The following is a 14,303-nucleotide window of genomic DNA, read 5'->3' as shown; positions in this document are numbered from 1 at the left end:
TTTCTCAGTTGGAAACTTAGACCTGGGGGATGAGGAGGACACTGAGGGAAGCCTGGCGAGACACCCCCAGGAGGGGCAGAATAAGGAGGTGGAAATAGCTGGCCAGCCTCCAGACCTGCCCAGAAAACAGAGGAGAGAAGCTGTGGGAAGTTGTCTGGACTGGTGGAAAGAGATTCAACTTCAGAAGCGAACAGGCCAGGGTTTGGGTCTCTCTTCTTCCCAGATCTGCAATCTTGCAGACCTACGTTCGCCTCTCCGGGGCTTCAGTTTCCCCATCTGTCTGGTGGGAATATCAACATCTCCGATGTGTACAGGAGGCAGTTCGGCCGTTAGAAGGGTGGTCTTGGAGTCAGAATAACCTGGTTCACGTTCCAGCTCTACTATGTCTCTTGCTAATTGCATGGCCTGGGAAAGTTCTTGAAGCATCCTGGGTCCCGTCTCCAAGGTCGAGGGCTAAGCTGACCAGGGGCAGAGCTCAGCCTCAGACCTGCTGAACCTCAGACCTGCTGCTGGGGAGAGCCCACGGGCTTCCTGGGGGTGACGGCAACTTGAGAGTCGCTCAGGGGGCCTGGTGGGGTTTGCCAAGGAAGGCGGGAGGTGGTGGGGGGGTCACCCCTGGCACAAGCCCCTCTCTGTTCCCTGGTGGGAAGGCTAAGGCATGGGAGGGAAGAAAGAAGGAAGGAGAAGAGTGGCCTCAGGCACTTTCTTGCTGCTTGTTACTTTCTCTCATCTGAAATATGGCAATGTTGGACCCACTGATCCTTAAAGTCATTACTAGACATGCTGATCTGTTTTTCTGTATTTAATAAAAAAAAAAAAAGAAAAAGAAAAACAAGAGCTGGTGCAGGACATTTTGGGAACCCAAGTGATGCAAGAGGGCAGGGGGTCATAACACAGTCATGGGCCAAGACTGAAAGCATCAGGGACTGGAAAAAGTTTCCAGGCAATGACGATAGTTGAAAGTCAGTTTCCTGGAAAGAGGGCAAGATGGCTCAGCAGCAGAGTTTCTGGGGATTGGGGTAGAGCAAGCAGCAGGGGGCTGTCCTGGAACCCTCAGGTGAATGCCATGGCTGGCCAGCAGTCCATCAGCATTCTATCTTTTAGGAATGTGAGACCTAGGGACTCGGGTGTGGCTTTGCTGGGAGAGCAAATTCCCCCCAGAGCCATTTGCTCTCCCTTCCACCACTCTGCAGATACTGAGAACCTGGGGCAGGGGGCAGGGCCATAACCTCTTTGCCATTACTCAGGCTGTGGCAACCCCAAGGAGCCCTGTTCTCTATCCATTGCCCAAAGCCCTAAAGAGATGTAAGTAAGCAAAACCAACATTAACAGAGAAGTTCCTGTGTGCCGGGCTCTACTCCAAAGACTTATACTTTATCTTACTTAATCCCAACCATGCTATTATTGCTTCCATTTTACACATGGGGAGACTGAGGCTCAGAGGGCTTCTGTGACTTTCCCCAGTCACATAGTACATAGCAGGTCCAGGATTCAAACCGCCATACCCATGCCTCTAATCACTATGGAGTATAACCCTTTTACCTAATTATAAACCACATGCTTGCTATGCAAACAGGGCTTCAAGACCAATCCCTAATTCCTCCTCAAATTCTCCCTAAACAGCCACCAATGCACTCAGTCTGGCCTTGACTTCTGAACTTTGGATTCTGCAGGGCAGAGATCATAGTCCCCACCTGGGGTCCTGGAGCGCGCCCTTGGCTCTCTGCCTTGGCTCTGCCCCACTGGCCAGTGGCCCTGGGGAGTCAATCCCCTTCTCTGGCCCTGACGACATCACCCTATCCACTGAAGCCACAGCCAGATCAGAGGCTCCCAAGCCTGGGAGTTTCCAGGGTTGGTGCAGATCCCGCCCATCCCTAGGAAGGCCAGGAAGCCAGGGGCGGGATCTCCTCGGTGTTAAATACTTCTGTCCAGCGCTCCACTGGCCTCTTGTCCCAATCTCAGAGCAGGAAGCGTCACCAAGATCAACCATGGTAAGGGCCTGCCCTGGGGCACAGCAGCCTCCCCCGTGATGATCTACAGTGAGACTTCTAGAAGCGCCTTGTGTCTGAGCTTCCAAGTCTCACTGTCCTTTTCTTTTTCCTTAGACAACTTACAGTGACAAAGGGAAGAAGGTAAGCAGGAGGGAAAGTGTGGGGTCCGGGCCCTGGGAAACTGGGATGTCAGCAAAGAGCAGAAAAGGAACCTCAGTGGGTATGTGATAGCCCAAGATGCTTGCCCTAATCTCTCGCCTTCCCATCCCCCCAAGACTGAGTTGGACCCAACCTGGCTCTCCGAAGAAAAAATTACCTCTTCTTAAATTCCCGCTAATCTCTCAATCCTGTCTAGGAGTTCTTTCTAAATTGTTTTTTTTAACGTGTAATCTCTACCCACAATGTGGGACTCAAACTCACAACCCCAAGATCAAGAGTCGCATGCTCTACTGACTGAGCCAGCCAGGTGGCCCTGGAAGTTCTTTCAAAGGTCTAACTTAAATCCGTGTTGCTGTAGCACACGGCAGCAACCCCTCTGTGAAATCTGGGCAGGCTTCCCGGAGGAGGCTTTCCGGTCTCCAACACCCAGGAGCTCGGTTTCTCCATGAGAACCCTTTTTAGGGGCTTGGCAAAGCCGCAGGGGGTTTGGCTTCTCAGTTTTGGAATTAAGGCTGGGCCAAGGAAAGTGGTTAGGGGACACCTCTCCATCCACACTTTTCTAGACCCACTTCCAGAGACTGAGCCTCTCCCCCTTTTCCCCTCCTGCAGCCTGAGAGAGGCCGATTCCTCCATTTCCACTCGGTGACCTTCTGGGTTGGCAATGCCAAGCAGGTAAAAGCTGGGGCCAGGTATTAGAGTGGGCAGAGGACGGGCCAGAGGGCCTGCTGGACAAGGGCGGGTCCCCAGCTGGGCCTGTGATTGGTCCCTGTGTGGGGAGGGTCAGGGCCAGTGTTGGGACCATCCCAGATATACAGACACTCTTTAGATCCTAATTACACAATCAGGGCCTTGGACCCCACCAGGAAACTTATCTGAGGCTGGAAAGGGCCAGGGAGCCGCCTTTCATCCCAGGATGCATTCTGCCCCTGGGCCAACAGGGCAAGCAGGCTGATGGGGACTGGAGGTTTTGCGAGGCGGGGGTCCCCCAGCCTGGCCCTCAGGAACCCCTTTGCAACTCTGTGATTCAGGCTGCGTCATTCTACTGCAACAAGATGGGCTTTGAACCACTAGCCTACAAGGGCCTGGAGACGGGTTCCCGGGAGGTAGTCAGCCATGTGATCAAGCAAGGCAAGGTGAGTCCCCACCCCAGGACCCCACTCATCCAGGAGGCAAGCCTCTCTGCCCCTGCTGGTCTCTGAGCCTCCTAAGGGCTCTGGTGCCTCTGCGTGAAGTAGACCAGGAGGCCCTTTCCCCAGGCCCACCTGGTTCTCTCCCAGGATGTCTGGCGAGGCTAAAGGAACAGGAGCTGAGAGCTCCCACCGGCCCCTCCTTTGTCACCTTTGTACAAGAGACCACAGGGACCTTAGTTTTGTCTCCTTCTCGGCCTGGCCCAATGTTGGCCACACAGATGTTTAGGAGAAGTTGACAGAGGCCTCAAACATCAGAGCTGAAAGTCTGACTAGTGCCCCGATCCCTGGGAGCCCTGGCGCTTTCTCCCATGGGGGGGCCAAGCAACAGCTCATATCAGAGGGGAAGCTGAGGCAGAGAAGGGGCTGGAACCCAGGGTCAAGGAGTTCTTCCTGGCTGGGAGGGGTGATCTGATCCAAATGCCCCACAGGGGTGTCTCACACGGGGGGTGGGGAGGAGGGCATGGGGGTGCCTGACCCACCGGCTACACGTCCTCCCTCCTCTGTGCCTTAGATCGTGTTCGTCTTCTCCTCCGCCCTCAACCCCTGGAACAAAGGTGAGGAGGCCCAGGGGGTTCAGCATGCCAGGGAGTGAAGACTCGCTATCATGGGGGGGTGGTGCTCAGGGACAGGGAGGGGATCTGGTTCAGCAAGGGTTCCCAGCTTAAAAGAAGACGGAGCCCAGAGGCTGACAGTCGAGGTGAGGGAGCCATGACTCCAGCGCCATGACCTCCCCCACCGGCCACAGAGATGGGCGACCACCTGGTAAAGCACGGCGACGGAGTAAAGGACATCGCGTTTGAGGTGGAAGACTGTGACTACATCGTACAGGTTAGCCCGCACCTGGGCTGCCCTCTGCCTGCCCTCTGCCTGCCACCCCCTCCGTGGGTCCGGGCTGGAGGGCCTGTCATGTTGGAGTGACAAGCCCAGACACTGGTGTAACGCACACCCGAGTTCCGGGGATACCCTGGCCCTCACTAGCTGCAGGTCCTCTCGCTGAGCCTCAGTTTCCACATCTGTAAAATGGGGACAAGCACAGTGCCTACGTCACTGAGTTGGACACAGAGAACACAAGACCATAATTACCACTTCTTGAGCAGGACTCTGAACCAAACACCGTATTCAAGAAGCAGCTCAGAGGTTCAGAGCATAGAAGCCAGAGGCTGACTGCCCAGGTCTGAATCTTATTACTATTAGACTTTGCGCAAGTGACTTAACTTTTCTGTGCCCATAGATCTCATCACCTACAGAATGGAGGCAGGAACAGTACCTTTCCTGTAATGTTGCTAGGAGGGAGAAAGAGTTTGATAAATACCTTCACCAACGCCTGGCATGTGATAGGCACAGCCATGCACATAAATGTGGAAGCCATGCCCGGAAGGCCCTGCAGGGGGTCTGACGCACAGCAGGTGCTCAGTCAGGGCCAGCTCTGATTCTTCCTCTCCCGCCTCCCACCGCCTGGTTTACAGATGGGGAAGCTGAGGCCTGGAGAGCGGGGAGGGCCAGAGTGGGTTAGCAGAGGTGGGACACAGCCCCACCCCACCTGGTTTGTCTCTCATAGCCCCAACTCTGGGCCTGGGCCTCAGTTTTCCTATCTGTCAAATGGGCACAAGACATGGGGGCAACAGCTGATGCTGGCTGTGGTTCCTGCCTGGGGCTGGCAACGCTGGAGGAGCCTGTGGCAGGCCGAGGTGGGGAGCAGCTAACCAGGGCTCCGGGAGGGTCCAGCACTTCCTGACTCCCTGCCCCATCTTCTCTGCAGAAAGCCCGGGAACAAGGTGCCAAAATTGTGCGGGAGCCCTGGATAGAGCAAGATAAGTTTGGGAAGGTGAAACTGGCCGTGTTGCAGACAGTGAGTTTGCTTTGGTGCCCCTACTCCTTGTGCTGTCAGCTCCCCTGAGATGCCAGGATCCCCCACACCCCTCCCCACCCCCGTGCCTTCATGCCATCCCACCCTGGTGCTTTGAAGCAGACATTCCCCCTCAAGTCTGACTGCCCGTAAGGCTTGGCCAGTTTGCAGAGGCTGATGGGATCCTACAACCCTGAGGTCATGACCTGAACTGAAATCAGGAGCCAGTTGCTTCACCAACTGAGCCACCCAGGTGCCCCTTAAAATTTTATGTTTTAAGTAATCTCTACACCCAGTGTGGGTCTTGAACTCACAACCCTGAGATCCAGAGTCTTACACTCTACCAGTGGAGCCAGCCAGGTGCCCCAGAAGCCTGTGATGTCATCTGAGCCAACGCCCTCATCACTCTCACTTAGTCAGTACCTTTGTATGGAGCACCTCCAGCGAGCTGGGCAGTCCTAGGTGCTGAGGACACCGTGAGGAGGAAAACAGTGACCCTGCCCGCACAGGGATTCTGGTCCCGTGGGGCAGGCGGACTGCCAAAGAAAAGTCCCAAACAAATGACAGATTGCAATTCATTTCAGAGGGAAAGTGACTTACCCAAGATCACATAGAGAGTTAGAGTCAGACCCGGCTTGGAATGGTGTGGGCACCACGAAATGGGGCCCAGTCTCAGTAGGGATGGGGTCTCAGGCCAAGCCAGGCTGTTTTTCACCCATAGTATGGGGACACCACGCACACCCTGGTGGAAAAGATGAACTATACTGGCCGGTTCTTGCCTGGATTCGAGGCCCCAGCATCTGTGGACCCTCTACTTTCCAAGCTGTGAGTGCCCCTCGGGCTGGGGCGGTGGGAGCAGAAAGTCCTGAGGCAGGGGTGAGGGGTAGGGGCAGAAAGCAATGCCTTATACTCCATGCAGACTGGGCATCTCTGAGCTGCCCTGGGAGGCTGCTGGGGAACACCTGAGGGTCCCCAAGGGTAGCCTGAAGAGGTAGCACAGAGGCTAAGCACCCAGGCTCTGGAACCAACTGCTTGGGCTCGAAACCTCACTCTGCCATTTTTTTTAAAAGATTTTATTTATTTATTTGAGAGAGAGAGTGCGCACAAGCAGGGGGGAGGAGGAGAGGGAGAAGCAGACTCCCTGAGGAGCAGGGAGCCCGATGTGCAGGTGACCCCAGGACCCTGAGATCACGGCCTGAGCTGAAGGCAGCCGCTTAACCAACTGAGCCACCCAGGTGCCCTAGGGCTCAGTCATTTCCTAGCTCTTTAATCTTTGTAGTTACTTTATTCCTCTCTACCTCAGTTCCCCATCTGTACAATGGGGCTAGTAATAGCGCGCCAGTCATGACACCTGCAGGGTGCCCCAGTAGGCGCTATGTCACAGTGAGCTGTCACTGTGGGGAAGGGGAGGTGTAGGAACTAACCCTGTCCTCACCTCCTAACAGCTTCCTCCCCACCCCCATCCCTCCCCCCAGGCCTACCTGCAGTCTCGAGATTATCGACCACATTGTGGGAAACCAGCCTGACCAGGAGATGGTGTCTGCCTCCGAGTGGTGAGTCCCTGGCCCAACCCCTCGCTGCAAAGGAGACAGGCCCACTCCCCAGTTCTCTTCTCAGGACACGTGAGTGGGAAATGGAGCGCAAGGGAGAGACAGCTTAGCCTGATGTCCCTGAGCCGCCTGTTCCCTGAGAACCAGAGGCTTGAAGGCTCAAAGGGAGCCATAAGTCCTCCCTCGGAGGTCTCTTGGGGAAGCTTGGCACACAGGGCATCACAGTCCATGGAGATCTGGAGGAAGTCGGTCGCTACCCCAACAGCGTCCTCATGCAAAATAGAAGCAGGTTCCCTTCTCAAAGCACTTCTCTCGGTCAGACCCGTGCCAGACCACACAGGTCTTGTCATGGGACACTTCACGTCCCCCGGAAGGAACACCCCCTGATGTACCATGTATGTGAGGTGAACAGTGGCTCTTTTCTGGAGCCTGCTCAGGAGACAAATTCTGGAAGGCAGAAGTCGGGGCAAGGACCCAGTCCCTGGTGGGCACACAGAGCCCATGTGTCCTTACGGCCACCCCACAGGTACCTGAAGAATCTGCAGTTTCACCGGTTCTGGTCCGTGGATGACACGCAGGTGCACACAGAATACAGCTCTCTGCGCTCCATCGTGGTGGCCAATTACGAGGAGTCCATCAAGATGCCCATTAATGAGCCGGCCCCGGGAAGGAAGAAGTCCCAGATCCAGGTGGGGCCTTTCCTAGACCCTGGGGCCCTGGCTGCGGAAGAAGAAAGCGGGGAAGAGCTTGGGTGACAGGAGCCAATGACTGTGTTTGCCTTGTTTCCCGCCCACAGGAATATGTGGACTACAATGGGGGCGCTGGGGTCCAGCACATCGCTCTCAAGACCCAAGACATCATCACAGCAGTGAGAAGCTCATTCCTGGTCCTAATTCACCTTTCATCTAGCTCCAGAGCCAATCTCTGCAAAATAGAGGGGAGAGTGGGGGATGGGTAGTGGCAATCCTAGGCCCCCTTTGCCAGCCCATATGGCCGAACGGGCTCTCTTATTAGTTCCTGCTACTCAAGGGCAGGCACATTCCCACCCCAGAGTTCCCTTTCTCTGCGGACAGAAACACTGCTGGCTTTACAAGTAGCAGGTGCCAGAGTAAGAGGAAGCCTGGATTCTAGTCTTAGTTCTGCAAGTGACGCGCTGTGTGTCCCTGGGGGATTCAGCGCCCTCTCTGGGCTTCAGTTGACTCACCTTGAAAATGAGGATATTAGGCTACAAGATTGATTAGGTCCTCTGAGCCAAGTTAAATGTGCTGAGTCTGTGGAACCAGCCTATTCCTAAGGCAGCCGTATATCAGAGTGGACACGAGCCTGACTGTCCCATTCCATCCTGGCCTAATGGAGAAGTCACTGCATGACCTTGGCAACTTCATCCATTCACTCACCCAGGCTGGGCACGGGGCACCCACCACGTGCCGAGCACCCTTTTAGGAACTTGGGATGCATGAGCCGACAAGACCATAGTCTCTGCTCTAATGACGGCAGAAAACCCAACAGGGAAAATATATGTGTTACATGGTGTGAGTGCTCTGGGGGAAACCAAGCAGGGCGATGGGAGAGGGAGGGTGAAGGACACTGCACATTTAAAGAGGACAGTCATGAAAGGCCACACTGAGGAGACATCTGGGAACCCAGAGCTGGAAGGAGGGTAGCATGTGGACATCTGGGGAAAGTGCTCGAAGCAGAAGTGACAGGCCAGGCAGAGGAAGGCTGAAGGAGATCAAAATGTGGCTGGAACAGAATAAGCAAGGATGAGGGGGTAGGAGATGAGGTCAGAAGGTGGGAGTGAGGACAGATGGTGAGGGCTTTGAATGTAACTCTGAGACAAGACACCGTGGGGTAAGCAGAGGAGGGACGTGCTTTGACTTGTGTTTTTAAATAAAATCCCTCTATTATGTTGAGAACAGATATTTAATCTCTCAATGCCTCAGTTTTGCCAGCTATGAAATGGGGATAATAATCATCCAGGTGCCTCAAAAAATGACGGCATGGACATAATGAGACAATACACGGAAAGTGCTCGAGACAGGCACATAAGGAGAATTCCATAAACGTTAGTGATTGCTGTTCTTCTCCCCGGGCCCACATGGCTCCAGTGTGGAAAGGCATGAGGTCACTGCATCTTGGCAGGCAAGGGGAACTAGGATAGGGACTCTGCCTGCTCCTGGCTGGGGGTGTCATGCATGGAGAGAGGGGACTGACCCTGACGCTTCCTTGAGACAGATTCGCCACTTGAGAGCGAGAGGCATGGAGTTCTTGTGTGTTCCATCATCATACTACAAACAACTGAGGGAGAAGCTCAAGTCCGCCAAGATCCAAGTGAAGGAGAGCATTGATGTCCTGGAGGTGAGGCTAGTGTAGGACCCTTGAGTTCCACCTTACCTCACAAATACTGTCTAAGCCTCTACCCTGCATTAGGCACTGGGACACAGAAGGAAAACCAGACCAGGTCCCCGTGATCATGGGACTTCAAGGCTGGTGGGGAGAAGACAGGCAAATAAATAACAACACAAACACCATCGGAGAGAGAGTTGGTTCTGCGCAGAAAATTAAAACAGGTTACGACAGAGAGTGACCTAGGGTTACTTTACCAGAGGTGATCTGGGAGGGCCTCTCTGAGGAGGTGACTTTTCAGTGAACTCTAAACAATAAGGGGGAGATGACTGTGTGAAGGGCTGGGGTGGGGACAGTGCTGGTGGAGGGAGAAGCAAGCACAGGTGAGTCAGGAGCAAGTTGCAAGTGTCCGAGGAGCAGAACGAAGGCAAGAAGGGATGAAAGGAAGTGTCTGGGGACTAGCCTAGGTCACTGAGGTAGGCAGGGGCTGATTCCTCTTACAGGCTCTTTAGAAGTTGGGATTTTGTTCTTCTGTGCCCAGACACCACTGGAAGATTTTGTTTTGGTTTGTTTTGGTCACATAACATACAAGGCACTCTTTTAAATTTGGGGCACCGGGTGGCTCAGTCAGTTGAACGTCTGCCTTTGGCTCTGGTCATGATCCTGGGGTCCCAAGGTGGGATCAAACCCCATGCCAGGCTCCCAGCTCAGCTGCTCAGTGGGGCTCCCTGCTCAGCAGAGAGTCTGCTTCCCACTCTCCCTCTGCCCCTCCCCCCACGCCTTCTCATTCTCACTCTCCCTCTCAAATAATGGAATCTTTTAAAAAAGTTTAAAAAAGCGCACAATTCAGTGGTTTTTAGCTACTCACTATGTTGTGCAGCTATCATCAAAATCAATTTTAGAACATTTCCATCACCCCAAAAAGAAACTTCACACCTCTCATCACCTCCCAGTCCCTCCATGCCCCCCCACCCCCGCCTGGCTTCCCACAGCCCTAGGCAAACATTCATCTGTCTTCTGTCTCTAAAGATTTGCCTATTCTGAACGTGTCATATAAATGGACTCATGCACTACGGGATCTTTTGTGTCTGGCATCTCTCACTGAGCATGTTTGCAAGGCTCAGGTGTCCGTTGCAGCAGGTGTCCATGCTTCCTTCCTCTTTGTGGCTGAATTACCATTGTCCATTGTGTGGGTCTATCCCATTTTTCTTACCTACTCATCAGTTGATGAACTTTGGGTTGTTTCCATTTTTTGGCTATTATGGAGGGTTGATTTCCACTGGAGGATTTTAAACAGGGGAACGACATGATCTCATTTTTTTTAAAAGATCCCTTGGGGTGACTACGGAGAGGCTGGATTGTAAGGAGGCAAGACGGAGGCAGGGGGACCTGTGCAGAGGCCACGGGGGTGATCCAGGACAGCCATGGGGGCTTACACATGGACTGTGGCGGGCAGATGGTAACAGAAAATTTAGGGATCTATTTGGAGGTGTCTGGAACTGCGGGAGAATGGGGTCTTTTCTTGGCTCTCGGGTGCTGGAGTTTTCATGGACTTTCTATAAAGACTCCACCTTGCCCGGTTGGGGTGTGGGCCAGCCGCCCCTCTAACTCAGCCTCCTGCCTCCTACCTAGGAGCTGAAAATCCTGGTAGACTACGACGAGAAAGGCTACCTCCTGCAGATCTTCACCAAGCCCATGCAGGATCGGCCCACGCTCTTCCTGGAAGTCATCCAGCGCCACAATCACCAGGTACCAGCTACCCCCGACAAGCCCCCGACGCCAGGCAGGCTAGAACGGTTGGCTTTCTCTAGGCCCGCAGCTCACCTTCTTCTCTCTCCCGCTCCAGGGTTTTGGAGCCGGCAACTTCAACTCACTGTTCAAGGCTTTCGAGGAGGAGCAGGACCTACGGGGCAACCTCACGGACCTGGAGACCAACGGGACCCTACGGGGCATGTAGGCCCTACGGGCCCCGCGGACCCACCGAGGCCCCGCCGACCCACCGAGGCCCCGCCCACCTGCGACTTACGGTGGGCCACGCCCTCAGTCCTGGAACACGCCCGCCCTACAGACCCTGAACTTCAAGCCCGCCTTACTGGCCCCTCCCTTTAGATCCCGCCCGCCAACCCAGTACGCCACAGGTGTTGACCACGCCCCCTCGAGTGGGCCGCTCCCTGCTCCCGCCCTCCGGAATAAAGCCGACCCGGGTCCAGTGAGCGGTCTTGGTGTTTGCGCCGGGCTGGGGCAGTGACGCCCTTTGGCCTGCAGGGGGAGCTCAGGGCTGCAGCATTGCGGGAGGCGTCGCGTTCCGGCTTCGGAGCCCTGCCGAGGCCGAAGCCGGGAGGGGTGGACTGCGTTTTGCCAAGTGGGACCGCGCGGGTCAGGGAGAATTCTGGAAACAAGGGGTGCAGAGGGCTAACACGCTAGAGGGGAAGACTATTATTTCACAGAGGGTTATGAAGATAAAGCGGCGATGATGAGATTGTGTAAAGGTACAACTGGGAGGGGTGCAAATTTCGGTTGAGAGAGAGCCCCTCTGGAGAGACGACATTTGGGAACCAGCCACGGAAAAACCTGGGGAAGGAGCATACCCGGGAAGGGTAGTAGGCCTTGAGGTGAAAACCGTGCTTGACAGCATCCCGTCTGATGACTTGATGATCTTTAAAGACGAGCTCTCCCCAGGTTTGCTGCCCTGAGCCCAAACTTCTGGACATCAGAGAGAGGAAGGTGTTAGCCAGGGGACTTTGGGGCACATCTCTGCCCAGCAACCTAAGGACATAGCTCCTGGTCTGAGAAGTAGAGCAGGTGGGGGTGGGGAGCTCTGAGCCCCTCAGCTTCTGCCTTCGGGTTTTAAAAACCAGAAGAGGAATTGGAGGCAAATTGGGTCTCTTCTGCTTTGGCAGGCGGATCATCTGAGCATAAGGAAAACTTCTAAGTTGGTAAAATAGGGGGATTCCCCCCCACCCCAGATTGTAGAAATCAGGGCTTCTAGGATCATGAACTTCAGAAATAAAAAGAACAGCAGTGAGAAGTCAGAAGAACAATGGCAACCCTGGTTAAAAATATTCTCCCTCCATTTTCCCATGGCTTATGCAAAGCTGAGAAATTCTGTATCTCAGGAGGTTGCAAACTGGTGGCTCACGGGCCAAATCTGGCTCACAGATGTATTTTATTTAGTCTGTATAGTTTTAAACAAATGTGAGTCATCATTTCAGAAAGTTGGATATTTCACATACAAATTCTAGGATTCTGGTTCTTCTTGGAATAACCAGGCAGTTCTGGGCTTGTCTTCCTATGCAGTAACAATCACCTGGTGCCAAGTGGCGGGTGCCTCCTTAGACGGGACATGGGCAGAGCGGACCCTCATTAGCTAAGCACAGATTAGGGAGCAGGATTGCCTGGGTTCATACCCCAGGTCAGCTGCTTGCTAGCTGTGTGAACTTGGGCAAGCTACTCGGCTTCTCAGTGCCTCCATTTTCCTTGTCTGTTAAATGAGGATGGTAACAACACCCACCTCCAAGCACTGCTGTACCTTTAATAGCAGATGTTTAAAACAGTGGCTCTTGGCATGATGTCACTGGTATGTGTTTGCTTTTGTTATTTTGGGAGAGGGCTCTGGGTGAGGGGTCTTGCCTGAGTCTGCCTGGCACTTCCTCCTCCCCATCCCACCCTGGTCTACACGCAGATGGCTCAAATTGGGGTTCCCTTTTTGGCCCCCACAGCAGGACCAGAGAAGAAAGGACTTGTCCTATGGGACTGAGAGGGCAGAGGGAGCAGTGGATAGATTTGAATAAGGGAGAAGGAGAACCGTCTGACTGGTAGTGGAGGGAAAAGGAGAAGTTCGGGGTTTCTGGAGTTTGGGTTTAGGTAACCAGCCACAGCCGTGGTGGGTGGAGGGGACGGATAGCAGTGCCATTGACCAAGGTGGAAATTAGGGCAGGAGGAGCAGGTTCAAGAGGGAAGATGAAGGAAACTCAGATTTGGATGTGTTTCCTTTCTTTGCCTTTGGCTAGTTGCCCTGGGCTGTCCTCACTGCCCTGCCAGTACCCCCACAGCATCTGCCTCCCCCTCCCCCCAACTTGGGACCTCTCAGACCTCATTTCCTTTACTCCCGGCTCCCTCATTTAGCTGCAGCCACACAGACCTCCTCTGTGCTGGTCCTCAAATACACCAGGCGTCTTTAGCCTCAGGACCTTTGCACTCACGATTCCTTCTGCCTTCCCTACCCTCCTTCGTGGTGTCCACACCACTGCCTCCCTGATCTTTGAGTTTTGTTCACATGTGTGCTGAGCAGACTTCCCTGACCACTGTCTTTAAAATCTCACCCCCTCTCAACTGATAAGGCCTTTCTTGTAGCTGTTTTTCCTCAATATAGCATGTGTTCTTCATGTTTGCCTGGCTCACAAGTACACAATCACATAAAGCCGGGGGGGTGTGTTTTCTCCAACCCTGTGTCCACAGTGCCTAGAGAACCGTCTGACACCTCACAGGTGTGCAGTCACTTTGTCTGAATGGACACAACGGCCAGCAACTGCTCTTTCCTGGTCAGTCCCCACCCTCAGCTTTTTCTGTCCCCACAAATCCACCTTCAGTGGTGTTCCCCTGTCTGGAGGTACGGTTCTGGAAAGCAGCCCACCGACAAGGGCATCTCCCCTGCCTTCACAAGTGAGGCTGCAAAGAACATCCGTGTATATACTGTTGCCTGCTTGTGACTGTCAGGCTCAACTCCAGGCAGCAGAACACCTGTGCTGAAGGTTTTTGTGCATTTTTAAACCAATTGTTAATATCTACTTTTTCCTCTTGGAGGTTGTGGCCATTTGAGCTTACACTAATGATGTCCAAGTGCCCCCTGCCCTGTACTAGCCAACGTTGGCTATTTTGTGGTAGAATTCACATGTCCCTAGTGAGAAGGGAGGTCAGGCTTTTTTTTTTTTTTTTTTTTTCAGCCAAGTTGCTTATGGCTGGGGTCCTTGGCATCTGTCCTTCTCAGGGGTAGGTAGACAACATCTAACAAAGTCTCCAGGGATCCCATGGCTACCCCGTCACAGGATCAGGAAGAGTTGAGACCTGCGGGGCACAGAGGCTCTGAGCCTCAAACACCACAAACACTAGATTCACTTAATGCTTCTCGGCTTAGGACGATTTTATCAGTCCCTTCCCCCTCAAATGCAAACCAGAGGGCTGTCTCAAAAGGAGTAGTGACCATCTTTGAGATACTCCCTTT

General features: G+C 53.8%; 1 protein-coding gene across 1 annotated transcript; it reads left to right on the top strand.

Moving 5' to 3' along the window:
• The first annotated feature begins 1,905 nt into the window (after positions 1-1,905).
• On the top strand, positions 1,906-11,069 carry HPD (4-hydroxyphenylpyruvate dioxygenase). Its single transcript, XM_032876349.1, has 14 exons — positions 1,906-1,991; positions 2,106-2,132; positions 2,760-2,822; positions 3,179-3,283; positions 3,852-3,894; positions 4,086-4,168; positions 5,100-5,189; positions 5,908-6,011; positions 6,662-6,739; positions 7,263-7,425; positions 7,533-7,604; positions 8,972-9,094; positions 10,715-10,831; positions 10,929-11,069. Exons 1-14 carry the CDS (start codon positions 1,989-1,991, stop codon positions 11,037-11,039), a joined length of 1,182 nt encoding a protein of 393 aa, XP_032732240.1. The 5' UTR covers positions 1,906-1,988; the 3' UTR covers positions 11,040-11,069.
• Positions 11,070-14,303: the final 3,234 nt, after the last annotated feature.

The sequence above is a fragment of the Lontra canadensis genome, unplaced genomic scaffold (genome assembly GCF_010015895.1).
Source record: "Lontra canadensis isolate GAN:19392208 unplaced genomic scaffold, GSC_riverotter_1.0 scaffold58, whole genome shotgun sequence".
NCBI lineage: Eukaryota > Metazoa > Chordata > Mammalia > Carnivora > Mustelidae > Lontra > Lontra canadensis.
This window is presented reverse-complemented; position numbering and strand designations above follow the sequence as displayed.

Bases quoted from the DNA above. Each gene is read 5' to 3' on its own strand.
- HPD (XM_032876349.1), top strand. The intron at 2,823-3,178 runs GTAAAAGCTGGG...TCTGTGATTCAG, and splicing joins GGGTTGGCAATGCCAAGCAG to GCTGCGTCATTCTACTGCAA. The intron at 3,284-3,851 runs GTGAGTCCCCAC...TCTGTGCCTTAG, and splicing joins ATGTGATCAAGCAAGGCAAG to ATCGTGTTCGTCTTCTCCTC.